This window comes from Mchenga conophoros, linkage group LG18, assembly GCF_057382185.1.
Source record: "Mchenga conophoros isolate Kocher_MC1m ecotype Shallow Benthic linkage group LG18, M_conophoros_male_GT1.1, whole genome shotgun sequence".
Lineage (NCBI taxonomy): Eukaryota > Metazoa > Chordata > Actinopteri > Cichliformes > Cichlidae > Mchenga > Mchenga conophoros.
In genome coordinates, this window is record NC_140543.1 from 22,607,595 (window position 1) to 22,631,634 (window position 24,040).

The 24,040-nt window shown below is 41.8% G+C and overlaps 1 protein-coding gene across 1 annotated transcript in view; it reads left to right on the forward strand.

Moving 5' to 3' along the window:
• LOC146553752 (potassium/sodium hyperpolarization-activated cyclic nucleotide-gated channel 2) overlaps window positions 1–6,285 on the forward strand; it is a 33,473-nt gene extending 27,188 nt beyond the window's left edge. The window contains exons 5-8 of the mRNA XM_085253905.1: window positions 3,375–3,521; window positions 3,628–3,868; window positions 3,948–4,112; window positions 4,599–6,285. Of these exons, the coding sequence (XP_085110031.1) occupies window positions 3,375–3,521; window positions 3,628–3,868; window positions 3,948–4,112; window positions 4,599–5,548 (1,503 nt within the window). The 3' untranslated portion in view covers window positions 5,549–6,285. The remainder of the gene's footprint in view (window positions 1–3,374; window positions 3,522–3,627; window positions 3,869–3,947; window positions 4,113–4,598) is intronic.
• Window positions 6,286–24,040: the final 17,755 nt, after the last annotated feature.

Here is a 24,040-nt window from a genome sequence, read left to right on the forward strand (position 1 = left end):
ATATTTGCTTTAATAAGCAGTTGAACAGATAAAGAGTGTGTCAGTGTGACTGTGTCAGAGGAAAAAATGTCCCAGAAAAGGGGAAAAAAGCAAAAATGTTGCATTTACTTCTGCACTGTGGTGTCAGTGTATGCACATCATTATTTATTATTCAGTTTTAATAATATGAGCATATCTGCTCAGTTTATTAGCTCTGAGATCGTCCCCCGCTGTCCACTGTTTTCCCCCTGAGAGTTTCATTCACATTACACGAATAATGTAAAATATTCAGCCAATAGCAAGGGAGATAATTCAAAACAAGTCTTAACAGAAATAAAGCTCCATGTTTAAGCAATGTGACCCTAGTAGAGTGAAATGGTACTCATCGGTGGGGTCTGTTTGGTTTCTTGTTTGTCGTTCGTCTCTTATTAGCGTGTTAGTGTGACCAGGATGTTCACAGGATGTACTGCTGTCATAAAGCCTGGGAATGAAAAAAGGGAAGCTTTCGTTCCATTGTGCAGCTTGGATCTGAGACAATAATTCTTCTAGTACAGTACACATGCATTCAGTTGTGTACATCTTAAAATCATTGTTTGCTAACTGTAATTTTCTTCTGCAAACAGAGAGCCAGGCAGTCTGTTCCTGACAGCAAACAATTTTCAGTTAAGGAGTTTATACGTTGCACTGGAGGATTCAGAGCTTGCAACAGTGTTTGAGCAGGTGGCACTCATTGTTTTGCTCGGGGCCTCTGGCAGGACACACAACATCTGACATACTGTTGTCTGTGGAAGAAGTTAGCCACAAGCCTTTCAGGTTTTTTTGGGTGGGGGTGGGGGAGTGGGGGGTGGTGGTCTTGCGAGCAAACCTTCTCAGGGGACGTTACTCGATACTTACAGAGTGTGGCTTTATCCACCGCACAGCAGAGTTTAAGGAGTGCTGGGATTGGGGTGGTATGGATGATGACTTCCTCAGCTCCTGAACGTTGTGAGTACACAGCACCTGCCAGCGTGCTGACCTCTCAAAATTGTGGTTTGGACAGCTTTATAGGCTGAGTTGAGTTGTGGTCTTAAGCTTTCCAATTGAGCTGGGTTGAAGTGCACAGAGGCTGACAGCAGAGTACAAGGAGAAATCTTTTTCAACCAACAGTTCACTGTCTGCTCTGTTTACTGCCACGTCTATCACTCCTCTCTCTGCAGCCCAGCCACGTTGTTTCTAGTTTCTCTGTGATCACTTTGGAAGGACTGAAATTTGCATATCTAAACAACAGAAGCTGCTTGTTTGACTTGCAGCTATGTTGAAGGGAACCTTTCACTTTTTTATTGATTTGGCATTGATTAACTGCTTGGTGTGTTCATTTCAGCTGCGTGGTTTGTATATGTTTGATGACACTTGACAGACTTTTGCACAGACACTGATGTGTAGAGATTTATAAACCTTTCTAGCGCAAAGTGATGCTTCTATTGAGAAGTTCTTGAAAAAAATAGTTAGTTAATTAGTAAATATTCAGTAAAGCATTTTAGTCCATGAGAGGGAGAAGTGGGGTGAAACACTAGTTGGAGCATAGAGGACTTCTAAGAAGCTCGAGAGATTCTGAAGCAGATAAAAATTATTTGTAAGAGGAAGAGGCATGAGAAATATTCTATAAATGCTAAATGAGAGTGGGGCAGTAAAATGCTACAGGTGAATTTTGGCCTTTTCTAAAATTCATAGGTGACATTGCCTAATCATAGCATGATGTTTGCTTATTTTGCCCTTTGTCTTAGTTTATTTTAAACTTTGAGTGTGGTGGTATTCTGGTTTTTTATTATCATCAAAATCCTGTTCACTAGAAACATTTAGCACTTCCTAACTCTGTCTTTCACTAGAGCCCTGAGCCAGTTCCTTCCTCCTAGATGTATTTATTTATGAATGAAATGCAGTTGTGAACAAGTTTTCACACTAAGGACAGGTTACTGCTTCTTAGGAATTAGGAGGGTAAGTAGCTGCCAGATGCTGCTAATCAAATTTACTTGACTAATTGATCATCAGCAAGTCTGAGTGCCTGTATGAAAGCAGAGGTTTTGGCTATTTGCTGGTCTGAAGCATTCAGGTGTATGTTAACACAATGACATAATCTTACCAGGAGATCAGAAGAGTTTCACCCCGAGGTCAGATGGTGCAATGTTCAAAGAAACTGCAAAATACTCAAGAGCTACATCTCAGACTCTACAGGCCTCAGTCAGCATGTTAAACGTTTGTGACAGCACAATTAGAAAAAGACTGAAGGAGTATCGCCTGTTTAGAAGGGTCACGAGGAGAAAGTCTTAAAAGAACAGCTTAGTTTTCCAAAGCTGCATCTGAACAAACCACAAGTGGGGATGTTTGTCCCTAATGCACAGCAGCATTTGGACAAAACTAAACACAGCAAATCAGCACAAATACCTCATACCAACAGTCAAGCATGGTGGTGGAGAGGTGATGACCTGGGCTTTTATTATCCTTAAGAGGGCTGTGGATAAACGAGTGCCCACAAACCTCACTGAGCTGAAGTGGGACAAAATTCATCCAGAGACTGAGAAAGTAATGAAGTAATAGAAATGAAAATGATCAGTTCATGCTATTGGTCTAGTAAACTAGAAGGCCACAAGAAAATGCAACAAAAATAAAATGAAATGCCCACACTGGACAGAAACAGCTGTTTTGCGGATCGTTTTGAGCGATCACCTGTCGGGAGTTTTCGTACTGAGTTATAACTGCAAAATATTGAGCAGTTCTTTAAGGATGTAAAGTTTTTCAGCCCTCTCTGGCCATTAAAATGCCTCAAGTCTCAAGCAGTTGCCTGTTGACAAACTTGGATCTTGAACAAAATTTAATGTGGTCTTTGTGCACCTGCCTAACTGGAAGTAGTAAATAATAAAGTCCAGAAACGAGTGAGCACTGCAAGTTTTCACAGTTTTTAGCTTGTTACTCAAACAGGTGTGAATGTGCATTTTGGGGGCTGTTATCAGTGGCAGGTTGATACACACTGCTGGTGTTTCAGTGCGTTTTAGAGAAGCAGGTTGCTATATTTGGGATTTACTGACTGTGAACTGAAAAAAACATGTTGCGCTGACGTTTTTCAGTGTTTGAACAGGTCTGTGATGAGAAATAGATATAAAAACATTTTTAATGGCTCAATTAATTGCTGCTTTCTGTATTTTTGGCATTAAGAAACATGTATAATAATAGTTGAACAATTGAACAGTGTAACACTAGAAAAGCAATACGATGCACACTTGCTAAAACTAATTTGCCAGCCCCATTACTGTTGTGGTTTTTAAATGCAATTGCTCGCCTCAAGGTCAATAAAACCTTTTTCTTTCTGTTGTTTTTGTTTGCATTAACGGGAAGTAAAAATCATCTCTCTTCTCTCTTAGTACAAACAAGTGGAGCAGTACATGTCCTTCCACAAACTGCCTGCTGACTTCCGACAAAAAATCCACGATTACTACGAGCACAGATACCAGGGCAAGATGTTTGATGAGGAGAGCATCCTGGGAGAACTCAGTGAGCCCCTGAGAGAAGTGAGACAATAATGCACATTATTCCCATTATTATATGAACCATATATTATATTAAAAAGTCTTTACTGTGCACATTTTTACTGTTCTTCTTTGCGTCTTGTCTTAGGAAATTGTGAACTTCAACTGTCGCAAGCTGGTGGCGTCGATGCCGCTGTTTGCCAACGCAGAGCCAAACTTTGTGACCGCCATGTTGACTAAGCTACGTTTTGAGGTATTCCAGCCACAAGATTACATCATTCGGGAGGGCACTATTGGCAAGAAAATGTATTTTATCCAGCATGGAGTCTGCAGCGTCATCACCAAGGGAACGCTTGCAATGAAACTCTCTGATGGCTCTTATTTTGGAGGTAAGATATTTTTTTTATGGTGCCATTGTTTTTTTTAACCCTTTTGTAAGCGGTGGCATTTTCTGTTTCCCCGTTTCAGAGATCTGCTTATTGACGAGGGGTCGTCGAACAGCCAGCGTGCGAGCGGAGACTTACTGTCGACTTTACTCTCTGTCTGTTGACCACTTCAATGAAGTGCTGGAAGAATACCCCATGATGAGAAGAGCCTTTGAGACTGTTGCCATTGATCGTCTAGACCGCATAGGTAAAAAATGATTTAGATCATTTTCATATGTATCATAATGTATTATCATATAATATGTTGGGCATGAAATTATGCAAATCTCTAAAACATCAGCTGCTAAGTGTTTCTGCTGTCTTTTCTTTTTATGAAAGAAAATGAAGCCGTGAACAAAAAACACAAAAGAAAATGTTTCCTGAATATTAAAAGAAGCAGTACAATGAGCTGTGCTCTTTGCTCAGAATGGCATAGGATGCTGTAACAATAGATAAAAGTACAGGGTGACACGTATATTTCCTGAGGGCTTGTTCTGCTAGAGGATGTACCTGATTTGAAGGGCATCGCATGCTATATCTAAATCGCATTGTTCTCTCGTTATACGTCCTCCTGTTTCCATGTATTTATGCATTATTCACCTTTATGTACTCCTTGTCCTTTCCTCAAACTTTACTGCTTCTGCCTTTTTTTTTATCTTTAGTAATTAGCCTGTGCTTTTATTTCTCTCTGCAGGTAAAAAGAACTCCATCCTGATGCACAAGGTGCAGCATGATCTCAACTCTGGTGTCTTCAACAACCGGGAGAATGAGATGATTCAGGAGATCGTCAAGTATGACCGTGAGATGGTAAAATTAGTAGACCTGCAGCGGCCACGAGCCATGTCTATGACCCCTTCGCTTGGCGGCATCTTTGCCCCTCCGGGTCAGCAGCAGACGGGCTCTGCTATCGCCACCCTCCAGCAAGCTGTGGCCATGAGCTTTTGCCCTCAGATGGCAAGTCCTTTGGTGGGTCCAGGGACTCTGCAGTCTCCACGCATGGTGCGAAGGTTTCAGGTGATGCAGAATCTCTCCAGTCCAGTCTCCATGTCTCCTCTGCAGTCTCAGCCCCCTCTGACGCTCGGAGGGGCATTTGGATCGGCAATTTCGAGTCCCCCAGTCCAAAGCCCGCTTGCAGCTTCAGGACGGACTTTCCAGCACATTGCAAGCGTGGGACCCTCTGGGTCCCAGCTGTCCCTAGTACAGCATCATGCACCAAGCCCCACACAGACCCAGCAGAGGCCTGCCTCACACAAGAGCACCCACTCCCTGCATATGGGGAGCTTGAGTCAGGACACCCGTGCCCTGTCGGCCTCCCAGCCTTCACTCCCCCAGGAAGGAACACCGCAAGCTGCCTCTGCAGCCCCTAGCCCCCCGCCCTCCACTCGCACCTCCAACACCTCCATCGGACCTCCGCAGCCCCCTCACTCCAGCATGCCAGGGCCCTCAGGGGTGGGGAGATCATCGGGAGCCCAACAGAGGGTGGCATTTGCCTCCACACCTCCTCCCACTGGACCTGCTGGAATGGGGGCAGTAGCAGCAGCTGCTGGATCAGGACCTCCAGACTCTGGAGCTCCCAAGAAAGATTCAATTGTCAGCCTTCCAGAGCTAGACTCTGCCAGATCCCGGCTGTCTTCCAACTTGTGACCCTGGTAGAGTTCGAGAAAGAGGCCTTTTTTGTAGGAGAATCCATTCGGTTTAGGTCAGTCTGGCTGATCTGTCAGCTTGCTGAATGACCAATCAGCTACCGCCAGCGCTACCAGTTATTGGACCTGGATGCACTGTGTGCTGGTGCCAGCAGAAGGAAAAGAGCTACTCAAAGTCTTGAGACACTTTGGCCAGGAGGAGTCTATACAATTAAGCTAGTATAACTTAAGGTTGAACTGGTCTAGTCTACTGTGCCAGCACCTTTAGTCTTAGTATCACCCCTTTCACTCTGCTTCCAAACACCTACTGTATATCGCTGTCTTTTCTGTAAAGATATGAAGAAAAGTATGATTGATGTAACTATTGCATACTGTGTAGAATCCATGCAATGCAATCTAGCAGGAGCTGGACTTAAACTGAAAATCAGGGACTTGAGGTCAAATGACAATGACATTTTAAGCGTCCAAAAGTGTTTTGAGTGTAACTTTTCTGTATAAGCTGTCGTAGCAAAAGAACACATTGCTCTTCATATTGTTTCAAATAGTAATGGGAATAGTGTTTTAGACCGCTGGTCGATCTTACATCGATGTGTAAATAGTTGATGAAAAAAGTACGGAAGGATATTATATTCATCGTATCTACCCAAACCAAAGTTGAGCTTGAACACCAAGTCTGGTTGTGTCTGTATCAACTAAAAAAAAAAGAAAAAAAAAAAGAAAAAAAAGAAAAAAAAGAAACATCGACGAAAATGCCATTTATTTAACTGCCTTGATTCAACATTAGAAGCCATATATTTGGTTTGTGTGTATGTATACATGTGGGTGTAAGTGTGTGTGCGTGAGTTTGTTGATATGTTTTGGTTCTACTTTCAGAGAATGGACTCACACTCTACACTGCACGGTTGGTTTGACATGCCGATGGTGGTGCTGACCTGCTTTCGTCAAACACCTCTGATGCCGGTCGGGTTACAATCAGCCACCCACCAAAGCCGGTTTGGTGGGTGGCTGATTGTAACCCTGAAGGCCAAGGTGGTTAAAATATCTGAGCTTTACTCGAAGGAAACATTTGTGAACAACCCATACTGTATACTTGCTTGTTTCTGTCTAGGTTTATTGATTAACACATGCAATATAATTCTGCAATACTCTACCCCGCCTATATATATAAATATATATGAATATAAATATCTATACATATGCTGTACAGGAAAGTGAACTTCTTTCTTTTTCATATTGTTTTGTTTTTAATGTGAAATCTTAAAGAATCCAGCAGCTATTGTGGCTTCACTTGAGGTATTGTAATCCAGTGACCATGTTGTTACCTTAACCAAAAATGCTTGAGAGAATGAAAGGACTTGTAGTGTAACTCTTATTTTGTTTTGTTTTGTTAACACTTGAGAGGAACAAACTGTTTAATTCTGGTTTCACGTCACAGGAAGAATCCACGCTTTGAGTTCAGCGGGTCAGAACCTTAAAAAGAAGAAAAAAAATCAGTTTAGCTAAACTAATTCTCTCTAATGTTCAATTGTGAGATAAATGGGGGTTGAGGGTAGGCAATATGAGGGCATAAAATGCCTCACATGTAAAGAAAAAGACAAGAAAAAAAGAGAAAAAAACATACTTGCTCTATATCAAAATCTTTATGTGTCCCATTTCATCCAAAACTCCCATGAATGTCTCAACATTTAGGGTTGAGGCTTGGATAGCTGGTTATATTTACTCAAAATACTCTGATCCTGTTGAACCTGAAATACTTCTCTTGCTGAATGTACGCCATACGAGAAGGAAGACAGCTAATCAGATATAAACTGCCATGTAAATAAAGGGACAGTGATTTAAAGAGGCTTTTATGATGCAAGGGGGGGTTGTGGGCATTGCTGTATGTGTTGCTGAGTGTCCGTGTGATCTTTTTTTTTTATGGTTTAATGATGCTTCTCTGGGTTGAACATTGCTATATTTAACCTGTACCAGATCTACCACAAGAGGATCTTTCTTCTTCTTCTTCTTTCTATTAGTTTATTTACTGAAGTGGGCGTGAACAAGAGTGAGTCATAACAACTTTGATCTCCTTGGTCCAAAGTGAGCACTGAGGACGTCCAATTAAGCACCTTGTGTTGCACTACGACCTTGTAATCAAAATGAAAAATCGATGCTCCATTCTCTTAAAATGGTTGCAGTACTTCTCTCGGATCCATTATCTGGTTAAACTGTAAGGAAGGAAAGTGAATCCAATTGGGTTAGAAAATAGGCAGCTGATTCATTGTGTTAGACAAATACCATGTCCACCTTTTTCAGCTCTGAACATCGACAGACTCTAATTGTAAAATCGATGCGATGGACATTTCACTCAGGTTTGCTACCTTTCCAGAGAGATGTATTGATTGCCGCAGCGTGGCTTTCCATTGATTTATGTAGACTTGTCTATCCTCCCATCATCCACTTGTTGATTTAACCGTGCTGAAAGGTTCCCCTTGAAATCTGATTGGCTCAGATAAATATGGAGGATCTACTGAAGTCGTAACCCTGAGATTGTTATTAGCGTAACACTCTGCCCGTTTGGTTGTGATCACTTATCCTGCGAGCTGTTTGAAACAAGGCGTAGGTGATTGTTTTTATCCAAGGGCTTCATTATATGGCTTGTAAATCCTGGCTCATTGTTACTGTAGAGCAGCCACATGTTCTCTTATCTGTTTAATTGATAACATGCACTAAACCTCGTTGTTTGTCATACCTTGGTTACAAAGCTGTGACCCTCCTTCATCAGCAACACTCTTTTTGTATTGCTTTTTTTTTCCTATGGGAAAGGTACATGCCAAAATGCCAATATGATTGTGAATGAAGTCCATTTGAGTCAATGGCTGTTGTGCGCTTCAGTACTGTTCCAGTGCAATCAATTGGTCCTCTTCCCCAATCCTTTGTGCTAATACCAGAGTTTGCCCTATTAAGCTGCTATCAGGACTGTGCTGATATTATTTGAATGAGACCACAGTCAGTGAGAGCAAGATGGAAGGAGAGTTAAAGAGCTAACGTTTCAGGCAATATCAGGCGCCGTCTCTGTTTCATTGCATCCAACCGGTAGGATATGTGTGTAACTCACTCCCACTCAAAGGATGGCGTCCCAGACACTTTGATCAGTACCGCTCTGTTTGAACCCTCGGCCATGAGGCGGCTACAGCCCCGGCCAAGCACATACTTCTGTCAGTTATCTGTCTAGTGTTCAGTCTGCTGGCTTAAAGCCACCATCAGCATGTTGTGTGAGTGTATGTGTGTGTGATGTGGCGCTGTATTTGCCTGATGATGGGGGGTTCAAAGTGTGATTGTTTAATGGTTCTTCTACTGGGCCTTGCTATTTAGTGGGATTGAAAGCCCTCATACATGTTTGACACTGACTGACAATTATTGAGAATCCCTAAGTTTCAAACCTCTCATTCTTGCTGTACCAGTTGTTAAGGGTACCGAATGCCTTGGTGTTGACATGTTAGCAAATCAGGGTATTGTTTTTATTTGTAAAACTGTCTTTGAGTTATCAGTCTCTTTTGTTCGGTTGTTGTTTTGCAGTTTGTTTTTACAATGTGCCCCATGCACACGGACTGTATATACCTTGTGCCTAGTACATCTAGTTTCCACATAGTCTATTTTTGTGGTTTGTATGTGCCTGTAAAAATGCAAATCTGTGTTCTTATTTTCAACTTGCAATATATGTAAAAAACAAACAAAAAAAAACATTAGAAGAGGATTAGTATTGCTGAATTACGATGACAATGTCAGTATATACAATTTTCCCAGATACGGGAAACACAAAATTGCACATTTTTGTTGGTTTGAGCCTTCCAACACCATGCGCGCTGTACTCTGTACTCTCATGTTCTGTACATATGGTATACACAGAGATGTGGGGCACATTGTTGTGTTTTTACCACAGCCAGCTGTATAAGATACATTTTTTTTACAGTGAGAGGGTGAGCTCTGACAGGCTTCTGGTGGATATCGGCAGTCTAGACGTTAGCTTAGATGATCCGCTCACTGCAAAGAGCCAAAAACGACAGAAATGGTAAATGGCCTGTATTTATATAGCGCTTTACTAGTCCCTAAGGACCCCAAAGCGCTTTACATATCCAGTCATCCACCCATTCACACACACATTCACACACTGGTAATAAACAAACTGTGGAGATGCTTGCACAATATCAATACAGTAACAGAAGTTGGCTGTGCACGTGCTGGAAACAACGTTCTTAAAACATATTGTTGCACAGCTATTTACACTCTGATGCTGGTTGCACACTGATCAAGTCTTTGCCATTTAAGAAAAGCTCTCTCTTAGGCTGAATTCGACTCATGAGCAGTCATGAGCTTGACCTACCATACCTTGGCAGATAATAGCAGAGTGCATGTTTGTATTTTTCTTATCTAAGCAGAGTTCTGTGTACAATTCTTAGTGGGACCTTCAAATCTAGACATTGTTGTGTACCAAACTACTGTACAATGATTTTATTTAGTCTAACAGTTAAACTTTTGTGTCGTAGCTACTGTAGCCTGCTTAGCTTACCTAAGCCTTCTCTCTGCTTCAGGACTCTGTGTGCTTGAGTTTGTGTGTGCGTGTGTGTGTTCCTGTGCCTTTCCTTCTATAATGTTGGTCCCACTTGAGAATATGATGCCATTTAGGGGGTTTTAAAAACCCACATGAAGCCGAGAGAGATGTGTGTTAAATGGTCACAACTACATTTGTTCTACAGAAGAGGAAAAAAAAAAAAAATGAAAGAAACCACTGTAATGCTCCAAGAAATCACTCTAGCACATCCCTAGACTTAGTAGCATTCCACAGCCTGCACGAATAGCTCAGTGTGGGCATCCAGACACACTTTACCAGCACCATGTAGACGACAGCACAGATATCTGACACAGCATGTGTTCTCTCTCTCTCTGGAGGCCAGTCTGCAACCATCTCAGGCTGTGCTCTGCTTCTGCTCTTAACAGAACGGTTTAAGTATTTTGAAACTCCAGCTCTGTCTAAGTTGATGTCTACAACCCAGGACAACTCAGCTCCCAGCCCAAGCTGCAGTGCTACCAAATCAGTGTCAAAGGATTTCGATGGATACTTGGCATGCTTGTAATATTTGCCTGCATCCAGTCCTTGCGGACCGAGATGCTGGTGGCGAGGGCATGGGGCTGATTTGAACCTGTTTCTGAAAAGGCTGTCTTGTCCACCACCTCTGCTGGCCAAGAACACAGAGCCACACCCTGGTGTCTCTCAATAAGCTGGTCTGTCAGTCAGTGGCAATGTTGTTTAAGCATTCGTAAACAGACAATACATTGTTGTGCAATAAAAAGATGAGCGCATTGGCATACTTATCTCTGGGTGTGGACTTTTATTTGTCATCTGTCTCTGTTGGTTGGTGTTCTGTGTGCGTGCATGAACCAAACTGCTGGAGTTACACTAGTTACTACCCGCCCCACCCCCCACCCCAAACACACAGACACACACACACACTCGCATATGTGAACACACACACGCTCAACCTTAATCAGACAACCAGACCTTTCCACCTCATTCTATCCCACATCAGATGAGATCTCTCTCTCTCCCTCTTTCTGCAGACAGGGGCTCTGCTGCATCCCTGATGAGGTGTCTGCGCTCAGTCTGAGAGCTTTCTGCTCTGTCTGTGTGTGTGTATACGAGTGAACACACGCACACAGCATTGCACAGCATTAAGTTCAATTTCTCTGGTACCTAAGAAGGTGTGCATGCACATGCAAGCCCTAGTTCTGTATTTGTCTGAGGGAAAGAGAGAGAGAGTAAATGAACCGGTGCTAGGAGTGTGCGCGCGTGTTTCGATGCGCGTGTCTGAAAGGGTGGGTGGGTGCGTCACGGAAGAGGGCAGTCCAAGGACACACTCCTCTGGCAGCCTGGGAGCGCATCCACCCATTCCCTCTCTGTCTGTTTCTTTTCCTTTCTATGTATGCACACACACAAACACACTGCTGTCTGTCTCCTCAGTGATTATGCATAGCACAGTGAGATAGAAAGATTAAAATTACATGCAAGGTGAGATTTCACCACAGTGCTCTACACTGTTCATCTTGCCTCCCCAGCTCTACATGCAGGTGGTACAAATGCGGGAGAGGCCATCCGCACTGCGTGTCCGCACTTTTACCTTGACGTGACATAATGTCCTCTCTCTTCCGCTCTGTTGACACACACACACACACACACAGACACACACACACACACACACACACACACACACACACACACACACACACACACACACACACCCCCTCTTTCTGTTTCATTGTAATTCAATGAACAAGCAATGTACTGGTAGTGGCTGCCGGCTGATACTACACCAAGTTGTGAAGCTATGTGAGTATATAGTTTCAGCCTTATATGGCCGAGGACTGTCCTCTACTTTGTTTCCTCTGCAGTGCTGGTCCTCTACTTTGTCCCTGGCTGTCCTACTTCAATTAATCATATCAGCATCACCCGCACTACCCACCCTAGCTGTTTACCTCCAGAGGGCAATTTGCTTATTTAGCTCCTTACCGGTATCCTCGCCCCTTCCCATCCATCTCCTTCCAGTTTGCCTTACTGCTCCGCACCCACGTCTTCGTTCACGTCTCTCCCGGGATCTTCCAAGTAAGCAAAATCTACATTTCAGCTTTTTCAGTCTGCAGTAACAGGTGTAGCTGGGTATTGCTTAAACATTTGCAGGTGTTCTAGTGTTATGCATAGACAGCTGTGTGTGTATTAAAAGCAGATACAAACAGACAGGCACAACAGTGCACCCCTCTGCCCCCAAATTCCCTATCCTCTGATGCTGCCGCACCTGCTTCAGCCTTGTCTCTCTGCTAAGGGGAACATCTAGAGAGCACAGCTCAAATCTGAATACCAGGATTAGCATTTGGTCCAAGCTCTGACTCTGTGAGCGAGTCAGTGAGCTAGGCAGAGAGAAAGAGAGGGGGATATAGTAAATCATCTTACAGCTGCTGGCAGCTTCAGTAACATCACAGTTTGCTGGACAGCGGGTTGGTTGGAAGTGAGAAGTGCGTCAAACTGAAATGATCAATAAAAAATAAAGCAGAGAGAGAAACAGGAAGAAAGGATCATGTGATCTTCTACAAGCTATGCCATTCATTAAAATAATAGTTTAAAACATAGGTGTCAAACTCTGGCCCGTGGGCCAAATTTGGCCCGCAGCCTAATTACATTTGGCCCGCGAAGCCATACCAAATTACTATTAGAGCTGGCCTACTGGTATTATACAGCTAATATATATATTGTTTAGTATTAAGCTTTGCTTGTTCCATATTCAGTTTTTCAGCAAAACGTGTTTGAGTCCATAAGAAAAGATTCATTCTTATATCTGGAGGAATAAATATATTTCAGTAAATATTAACGTTAGCCCGCGACTTTGTTCCAGTTTAGAATTTTGGCCCACTGTGTATTTGAGTTTGACACCCCTGGTTTAAAAAATCTTGAAGCATTTGCTTTACTTCTCAGGAAACCATTGAAATGACTCCATGACACTTCTATGTCTTGTTTACATGAATGTTGCTAATTTACTCACAAAATTCTGCTATATGCTAATGTTATTTTAGTCCATCAATTCAATTTTATTAATATAGCACCAAATGATAACAACAGTCACTGGTTGGCACTTTATATTATAAGGTAAAGATGCTACAATAATACGGAGAAACCCCAACAGACGACCATCAGCATGAGCAAGCACTTGGTGACACTGGGAAGGAAAAACAACCTTTTAACAGGAAGACAGCTCAGGCAGAGCCAGGCTTAGGGGGACTGACATCCACTGTGTCCAGTCTGGGGAGATGGGAGTGAGACAGGGCAAAGATGTTGTAGAAGAGAGCCAGAGATGAATAATAACTAAGGATTAAATGCAAAGAGGTGTATAAACACATAGTGAGTGAAGCAGAAATGCTGAGTGGGAAGACCCCAGCATCCTAAACCTATGCAGCTTAGCTAAGGGAGGAATCAGGGTCACCTGATCCAGTTCTCACTATATGCTTCATCAAAAAGGAAAGTTTTAAGCCTAATCTTAAAAGTAAAGAGTCTGCCTGTCTCCTGAATCCAAACTGGATTCCTCAGATTCCTGGTTTGCCTCCCATTCTACTTTAAATACTCTAGGAACCACAAGTAAGCCTGCATTCTGAGAGTAATGTGCTCTAATGGGTCAATGCGATACTATGAGGCCTTTCAAATAATATGGGGCCTGATTATCCAAGACCTTGTATGTGAGGAGCAGGATTTTAAATTTGATTTTGTATTTAACAGGGCGCCAATAAAGAGAAGCCAATGTGGGAGACACATGCCCTCTCTCTTTTTAGTCCCTTTCAGTACTCTCACTGCAGCATTTTGGATCAAGTGAAGGCCTTTCAGGGAGTTTTTAGGCCAGCCTGATAATAATAAGTTATAACAGTCCAGCCTAGAAGTAATAAATGCATGAACTGTGAAGAAAACAAACGTTTAAAATGTGATACATATACGATGCATTATTTGAATAGTGGGATCAGAATTGAAAAAGCTCACAAAGGAAAACAGCTCAACTGGATAAGTTGCCCTTTGCACTTGAGTATTCAACAGTGTTTCCCATCAAGTAGTGTATATTTGCTTTAAACAGCAAATTATATAATGAGCAATGTGCCTGTTGGGGAAGAGAAGGAGGATGAGGAGGAGGACAACAGCAGTCATAAGGGCACAGTCTACACATATATACAAGGTTTTATGTAACATTTTATATAATCTTTCATGTAAATTAAGTACTGGTTTTATTATTGTAGTTTTCAGACTAAAGTCCCTGAAAACTGCTTCCATAGTAGTTATAATCATTTTACATTTCAAGACTCAGAATACTTTATTAATTATGTGGTCATAGTACCCCACATAGACACAAAAGTACTTAAAGTCAGTCTGGTTTTGTATAAAAACAAACAAACAAAATAGAAACAAACCAACAAAAGAGAGAGAGATAAAGCAGAGCAGAAAGAGTACGTGCTGGGAGCAGTTGACCTCAGCAGCACTCAGTATCATCTGCTCTGCTAAACTCTTCCTGTTACAGGAACATCCATGAAGCCCCTGGCTAAAAGAACAGAAGAAAAATACAGATGGGGTTACAAATGGGGGAGATTTGGAGAGCTTGTTCCTGACATTTTAGAACTGGGAAGAGCAGGACACGATTCATGAAATGAAAATGAAAAACTTTTTCTCTAGGTAGATGTAATAACTATCAGTTTTGATAAGCACTTTTTCCTTTTGTTCGTATAAGAATAGCAAACCCCCGCACTTTCTGCTTTGGTGTTAGGTCATGCTCTGTATATTGATAAATTTACTTAGTTTATTATTTCCTATTAGATGTCATATATTTAACAATATAAATATGCAAAATGAGGAATATATTTGTCATGACTGCAAAGCCGGTGTGTTTAAGGAACGGACAGGCCCTCCCGGTGATATGCATGTGTGGTATAGAAGTCAGCTCCACCCTTTCTCACCCTCTCCTACTAATTCCCACACACATTAATATGAGTGTCTGTACAGTAATCTCCAAAAGTGTGTCAGTGGTGGCTCACCTCCAGTAAGTAGTTATAAATGCAACCAGACCACATTATCTTCCAGGTGAATGTTGTGTGTAACTCACAGACAGTATAAAAATGGTTTTGAAGCCTTGAGATACTCCTTTTAAACACCAATAGTGGCAACAATTCACTTACTATTTCATTAAATATGACCTAAAACTAATGCTTAAGACCAGGTCAGACCAGAAGGCTGTTCTTAGATCTATGGGTCTTTCTGGAGCCATGGGTATTTCCTCCCTTATGGAGACAAAGTTAGCAAAGCAAGGCTGAAATTATTTGGACATGTGCAGAAGAGAGATGGAGCTGCCAGGCAGAGGTTAAAGAGGAAGGTAAGAGGAAGACCGCAGAGAAGATTAATCGTAGTGAAGGAGGACAGGCAGAGGGTTGGTGTGACAGAGGAGGATGGTAGAGCTTAGGTGAGCTAGCGGCAGAGGATCTTCTGTTGAGACTCTTAAAAGCAGAAACCAAAGGAAGAAGAAGAAGAAGGTACCTTCAATTTGTTGCTGTTAAAAATAATGCAGATTTGAGGTAATTTCACAATGGCAACATTTGCTGCCCCCCCTGGCAGGACTGTCCTATGTTGGTAATAATGTAATAAGCTTGCAGAAAACCTGGTGCCAATCCCTGGACAGATCTCTGGTGCATATCAGGACCAACATAGACACAGGCATCCGTTCTCACTCTTACAAAGTAATGGTTGGGACAATCAATCAATCAATCAATCAATCAATCAATCAATCAATCAATCAATCAATCCAAACAGATTATTATGAGTTTTAAAATTTTATTTAGTTTTCATATCTACCTGTTTTCAGTGATATCAATTTTAATACCAGGGAAATAACTAAGCATATAATTGTTTTCTTTCACTCTTTTTTGTAACATGTGTGTGACAACAGCACAATAAAACTGGAAGTTCTGTTGTTGTTGTGCCACTGCAATATTTTTAGTGGGTGCCATATGGCCACCACTGTGAAAAAATTCTGGAGGCACCCCTGCTCACAGCAAATCTTAAGTCAAATTAGTAAATCCATTTCTGGCAGGCTGCAGAGTGTTCTGGATTTTTACATTAGAGATTTGCTTCTTCTGGATAATGTAATTTATTTCTGCGTATGCATGCTTTTGTTCAGGTAGTAGCTGTCGATTCTATGTTGCTGCTGCTGATGTATAGGTAATACTTCAGGATAAATCAAGTCTGGCTGTTTGCGTGGTCTAAAGCAGGCTAGGTGCACAGAATATGTCTCCATGGTAATTTATGTGCCACTGCTCTCGTGAAACCGAGTCACGACTAAATTCAGCCAGGATACCTGGAAAATCCCACTTTAATCTACTATCTGTGTTATGTGAAAAAGCCTCCAGGTCTTTACTCTCTTTCAGCTGTGATTGTTTTGCAAAAGGAAAAGGAGGCCCCCGCTCAGTAATTTTACTCCATCATCCACTTCCACCAATAATATTAGCTCTGGGCCGCCATCTGAAGTGATGAGAGCCAGAACAATGCTTTGCTTCTGAATCATCTCATCTGTTCTGCTCTGTCAAGGTCTGTACTCAGTGACACTGTGGGCTATTCATCAGAGTAGACACACTCACACTTTCACACATTGTCACACACAGAGCGAAAGACAAAAATATCCACCGTATGATTGCAGCGCTTCTATTGACTGATCACATTATGCACATTAAGATTCTAACAATTCTCTTTGTGTTAATAGGCATTTGTCGTTAATGTATGCAGCAAAGTGTCAAAAATCAAAGGAGAAACCAACATGAAGAGACTTAGTAAGGTTTTTGGGCCTCTTCACTTCAAAACGCCTTACCATTGATTCTGCAAGCCTGGATCTCTGATGAAAGGACTGTCATCAAAACAATTCTGTTTTGATGACAGTGGTAAAAAGCGCTGTCTGATGTTGTGAAAATGTTCTACAATACAGTAATCACAAAGAGCTGTTTTTTCTGGGATTTATTGTCACACTTGCCAACAGGCCTGTTTCCAGCCAAAAGAGTGCTTTCTGATCCTAAAAAAGCAATCCATCTACTCCAAGCATCCTTTTTGTACATGTATTTCAATAAAGAGAGATCCTTAGAAGGAACTGAGTGCGATTTATTGATGTACAGAATTCAATTTGAGGTATTTGGCGGTTAGACTCCGATGGCCCAGCACAGCAGAAAGCAGCGGTGATGGGGATTAGGGCAGGACCCCCCAGAGTCAGTGGTGAGGAAGAGGTGGGTCGGACAAAGGTGTCTGCAAGAAAAAATGATAGCTGCGCAGTGAGATTTAAAGTACATGGAGTGGAAGCTGGTTGGCCTGAAGAAGGCTGGCGGAAATATGATTGGACTAGACCCGTGATGTCACAAGCAGCTTGACAGCATGGGAAAGTGGAAGTGATATAAAGCTTAGATTAGCTGCTAATACCTGGGAAGCAGACAGATGTGTGACTACAGAGCTTCCTTATAACTTGCGCATAAGCTTCTTTTTTTTCTGCAAATGCATCCAAATATCAGTGACAGGTTTTTACATAGGCGTTCGACTGTTGAACTGGTGACTGCGAAGTCCATAGCACATGATTCACACATCTTCATACTCATTCGGTGACCCCCACCCCCCTCAGGCCCTTTAAATGGAAGCATTGCTGTGTTGGAAGAAAGCACTCCCTTTGGGACAGAAATGTTTTGTCATAAGACAAAGGTGATCACTCAGAATTGCTCTGTATTGACTCGCAGTGACCTTTCCCTCTAGGTCGGAACACACCAGCAACGTGACCCCCACAGCATAACAGATCACACTCATTGTAGGGGTCAGAGTTCACATTTTGCTGCTGATGTTGTATGTGTTGTACTGCTGTGTGTAATTTTGAATTACGTGGCTTTTTTGCTGTTTGTAGATTTCATGTTTTGTATGCTTTAGTTATAAAAAGAGACAGAAACATAGAGTCAAATGACTACGTTTATTTTTAATACTATACTATATGTGTTCCCTTAGAAATAAAATATCTTATGAATATAAATAATATGTGCCCCTCAACTATAGTAAACAGTTCTCAGATCTTGATGCAGCTTTTTTAGGAAATACAATGCAAAAAATTACTTTACTGAGCGAAATACAGCTCTGAAACAGTGTGTGTTAAAAGCAGCCAATTCAGATGCTGGGGGTGACTGGAGGCCGAGAGACAGTGACAGAAAAACTGAGAAAACTATGAACACAATAAACAATTTGTCACTGTGACCCTTTAACAGAGCTATTTAATTCTGTCTGTGTAGGCCTTTCTGTTGTTGTTGAGCATTAGCTCAGGGGCCAGTCTGTTCTGCTCTGTCACTGCGTTTGGCTATGTGACCATAATCACTAATGAACTGTTGTGGGGTCTTGCACTCTCTAGTGGAATCCAGCATTCAGTAACATAATCTCTAGTAGTGATTTTTAAGTGGCCTTAGCAAAGAATGATGACGGTGTGCCGCAGCATCTCAAGCAGGCATATGTTTCTGGGTGAAAGGGAGAACAACAACGATGCTCTAATTGTCATGAGGATATAGAAACTCTAAAGCATCCATCACCTTCACACAGAACACCCCTGGGTCCCTCGTTTCTCCCTCTCACCTGGGAACAAACAGACCTTCAGTGATTCAAACTAATGCAATATAAATATATTCAGGGGTCTGTGTTCAGGATAGTATCTCATGAGCCAAAGGTTGTTTGGTTTTCTTAAGATTTCAAGACGCGTTGCTATTTGGTTTTGTTCAAGCTACCAGTTTCTGGGAATTCAGATACTCTGTTTTGTTGTTGATGTGTAAAGATTTACACAACGATTGAAGGAAACAATGCTTTTTATGTCATTTAATCCTTTCTGTTCACATTATATTCTGATTCACTGAGAGTAGTTGGCCAGTAGTGAGTGAGTGTATGGATCACTGTCCTCTCTGTTCTTTGAGGTAGCTGCAGCTGCAGAGTTCGGTTTGTTCCCCATCTCAAAGGCTCTTCTGGGACAATCGGCATGCAAAGGGTAGCGGTTTGATTGCCCAAGCAGAATTACAGAATTACAGAGCAAAGTGACAAAACTAAAATTTAAGCATAAATGCAGGGCGTCTAACAGCAGGAATGTAGGCTGCAGTCATGCAAGTGCAGCTATTGATCTTTTTCTACATCCTAATTTTCATCCTATTCCCCCCCCCTTTTTCTGAAGTATATAATACACTTTAGTATACTATTAGAGTTACTGATAAGCATTTTTAAAATGTTTCCCATAAAGAGGCAAACCTCAGTGTTTTGTGAGCGTTTCTTTCATCAACAGAGCCCAGGATGGAGTTGGCAATGCTAATGCCAACAGACGATGCTGTTCCATCTATAAAGGCCATTGTTGAGAAATCAAAGCTGCAGACTGTAAGTAACATGATATAACTGAAATGCTTTTTGTTGTACTGACAACTGAGCTGAATGGCTTGTGACGACAGCCTTAGTGAAGACGATGGGGATGTTCAAAGTGTAGCTAAGCTACACTTTAAGCTACTCTTTATTATTCTTGTGAGACTTTACAAGTCTGGTGATCTGTTCTTAGTGTGTATAAAGTGATGTTAGGCAGTCACTTTGCACCGCAGTATAACATTTTACTCGCTACATTAGCTTCAGTAATTCTTGATAGCTTTCCACTTCATTTGGTATTTTATAGCATTTCCCTCATTTAGGCTACGTCATTTAACTGGAACATATATAGACACTGTTTCATACAGCTACATACTGAAAGACTAAATCTACTGTTAGTTTCTACAATGAACAGAAATGAGCACTCCAAAGAGACAACCTGGCACCCTTTAATCTTTATTGCTGAGGTGGATTTTCTTATCACCAGTTTGTGTATAACTGTATAATTGTGTATAATTTTGCAAATACACATTAGTTTGTATTAGTTTGCACATGTTAGTTTTCAGAGTTTGGCTAGTCTTAGCAGTGCTAACAGCAGTAGCCATTTCTTCAATGCACCATCTGCATCCCTGTGCAGCGGCTACACCTTTATTCTGACAAAGCTGACACGCAACTATTTTTTCTTGTTTTTGTTTTTTTTTAACGTCAGCACCATGGCTGTCATCTGTTTACTTTCCCCTGCATGTATTAACATGTTCCTTTCAGACAGGGGAGGGCGCGTGGGAGTGGGTGCAGCCATCTGACAGGACTGCAGCCAGTGTGAGTGACTGGCAGCACCAGAATAATATGTTGATCTGACCAGTATTTCTCGAGCAGACAAGCTGTGTTTAAATGTTTAGTTGACTGGTCGCTCACACTTTGAGAGTTCTGGATCTACAGCTTCCAGCAAATCTGGAAGCATATGAAAGTGGGAACAGAGAGAGGTCAAAAAGACAAAACTGTGGTCATCTGTTTCACCCCAGTGATCACAAAAAAATGAGTTTGACTAGAGAAAATATGAAAATGCGCATTATGAAACAGATTACAGGGGCTGTGAAACATTTGAGGAGATTTGGGGGGCTTTTTAGTCTTTGTTATGAGAGGACAGTTTGAGAGTGGACAGGAAAGGTGGGAGAAAGAGAGCAGAGGGAAACACACAACAAATGGCCCAGGCCTTTACAGTAGCCTTCTGGCACAAGAGTTACCTGTTCAACCCAGGCAGCTATACCAGGACTTGCAAACACAAAAGATGGTGCAATAGCTAGGTAGAAAGAAACAAAACATTACTGTGCTCAGGAGGAACCACAGTTTAGATTGTTTTTTCCATATCGGCAAGCATTATGAACGGGACATAGAGCTGTGAAAACCATAAATGACTTTGCTTAAATTACTGTTAATACTCTTTTTGGGATCTCATATCATGTACGCACGCTCAGTGTTGTTGTTGTTTTGCATTGTATCTGCATCATATCTGACCTTCATTGCAAGATAAACCAGTAAAAATAAGATGTGAGTAATGGGAATGAGTGGGAGTGAGCTCTGGGCACAGTCAGCTTAGAGAGGAAAAGTCAAAGTAGCAATGACAAACCTTTGTTCAGTGTAATGTGTCTGGTGCAGGGCTCCCACTGACTTTGAACTGCAATGTTTAGAGATGTAATTTTTAAAACTGAGGATGCTGAGTGGGTCTGATCAGCTTACTGGTGTTGTCATCACAGGTCACAGCTGAGGTAAAAAATAGTTCCTTCACCCCCTTAACCTAATTCCCACAGAGTTACGAAGGTTAGCCTTTTTTCCCTCCTGCTATTTAAAGGCGTCTGATTCTGGGTGATTCTGGACTCCGTTGGTCCATTTGTTAAAAAGAAACACTGCCTAAGATACAAAAAGAATATTTCTTCTAGCAGTGACCAGGAGGTCTTGCATGAGGGAGTGAATTTCCACTAGTGGGGCGTGAATTTTCTCATAGTGCAATTCTTTGCATGACAAAATTTTGCTAACATCAGGGTGGCCACCTCTTAATTAAAGATATAACTTTTCTTTCTTTAGACTACTTGAACACACAGGTTCCTAAAAGGTGGTAAATACAACACATGAACTCTAGGTGAAAATAGATCCTCGGTCCGATAAGGAAAACTATATTATTTTAGAAAAACAGAACAAGCCAGTTAAATTGTTAAAACTATTTTTCCTTCAAGGTGGATCTTGCTCCATACAAGTGAGGTTTCCAATTCAAAGCTACATATTGCTGTCTCAGTTTGAATGGAAGTAATGAACTTGTCTGCAAACACTGTCCCGCTACTTTCCGAGCTGTGAAACTCTGAAATGTGCAACACAACCTGGAAACGCAGATCGTTTGGCCCTTTGAAAGATGTTGGTTGCAGTGCTGAAGAACAACTTAAGTTTTGAAGGTGAACATTTTCCATTTCTGGAGAATTTGTACTACCGCTTGGCTAGTAGTTAGCAAGTATTTGCAGACAAACATGAAAAACTACACGCAAATGAGACAGTCTGCTAGCAACCAATAGTTTATTGGTGCAGACATTCTTTGCCTAATACTGGCCACCATAGCTCGCTGTCTTTTACCGATCGGTGCTTGGAAACATGTTTGCTTTCTGGATAGACTCCTAATGGGTCAGAAAATTTGTTTAAAACCTGGATCATTGCTGTTATCCAATCCTATGTTGGAAGACACCAACATCGTGTTGCATCAACCAGTCCTGAACAGCTCACCTCAGCTGCTAGCAAAGACAACAATGTCATCAATGTCTGTAATTTCCATGTTGGATTAATCACTGGTAGTTATGGATTATGTTTGTGTTTTCTTCAGGAAAAAACTCCTGTAGGGACCGATAAAGCCTAAAGAGGCAGCAAACAGGGGTTTTTGCATGATTGTATTCAAAAGTCTCAGATTCCACACCAAACTGAAACATAATCTTGGAATTGATATTATGTCTGCAGAGTTAAGGCTCCTTAAAGAGAGGAAAAAAGGATTAGGGTTATGGGTTTAATATGATGCCAGCCCAACCTTTGCAGCTATAACAGCTTCAACTCTTCTGTGAAGGCTTTCCATAAGGTTAAGAAGTGTTTATGGGAATTTTTGATGATCTTGGGTGAGGAGGCCTGGCTTGCAGTCCCAACTTTAATTCATCCCAATGATTTTGTCTGGTTGAGTTTGCAGGCCACTCAAGTTTTTCCACACCAAACTTGCTCATCCACGTCTTTAAGGAGGTTGCTTTGTGCACTCTTGCGCAGCCATGTTGGAACAGGAAGGAGCCATCCCCAAACTTTTCCCACAAAGTTGGGAGCGTGAAATTGTCCAAAATGTTTTGGTATGCTGAACATTTAGAGTTCCTTTCACTAAGGGGCCAAGCACAACTTCTGAAAAATAACACCATAATCCCCTCCAAACTTTACACTTGGTACAGTGTAGTCAGACAACCTGACAACCACCAAACCCAAATTTGTGATTCCTGCTAGATTTTATTTCTCCATTAACATCTGATCCATCTTCAATTTATGACCAACATATGCGTTGGTCATTCATTGAAGGTCAAGTGTGCAAATACTTCAGTCACAGTATTCACAAGCAGAAATCAGCCAAACTGAACATGATATCAGGCAAATAATGAAGGAAAGTAAAATCGCAGTATAAGCTGAGGTCAATCGTTAAAAACAGTATGTGTTTGTAATTGATACATCTTAGGAAAATGAACACTGCTGGCTTCACATTTTACACCCCCTGACATGTGCTCTCGCATTACAAATGTCCTCCTGCATCCCCGTAGTCCTTGCAGACTATCTTCCTAAACTAATAAGGTTAACATGAAAGCTCATTTCCTTTCTCCTGCCTCTGTTGTCTATCAGACCACTGATGCTGCTGCTGGTGTTGTGACCACCCCATGGCTTAGAAACACACACACACACACAAGTTCAAAGCATGACCCGCTACACGCTCATACTCTCCATTGTCTCTGCTGGCGTTAATTCTCCACCCCATCAGGCTCAAGAGTCGGTGTTATCTAGGATGGCAGAATACCCAGGGCCTCTCCCTTCTCCTCCACTCCTCAGATATCCCAGTATGGTCTATTTCTGTCCCTGCATCTCTCTGCTTTCAGCAAAGTGCCTCTGACGTCTCCCTCTGCAACAAACAGATGAGGGCTGTCAGTGATGGGTAGCTGAAGATCGCACAGCAAACCAAAACAATTTAAGTAATGCCTCCCACCCCCCGCCACCACTTTTTAAAAAAATATTTTACATTTTACTGAATCATGTAGAACAAGAGCCTCACTTTTCTAGTAGAGGAGCAATAATAGAGCAACGGATGTCTGGTGATGATGACTTTTCAAATCTCCTCTCCCTTTTTTCCCTAATTGAGAGTCATTATAACAATGAGATGTTATTTTTATGTACGAAAGCAATTAAGTAATGAGACATAAATGATTATTGGAAGCGAGGAGGCAAGGGGAGGTGATGGAGTGTGAAAAGGGCAGAGGGGATAAGGGGTGAAGAATC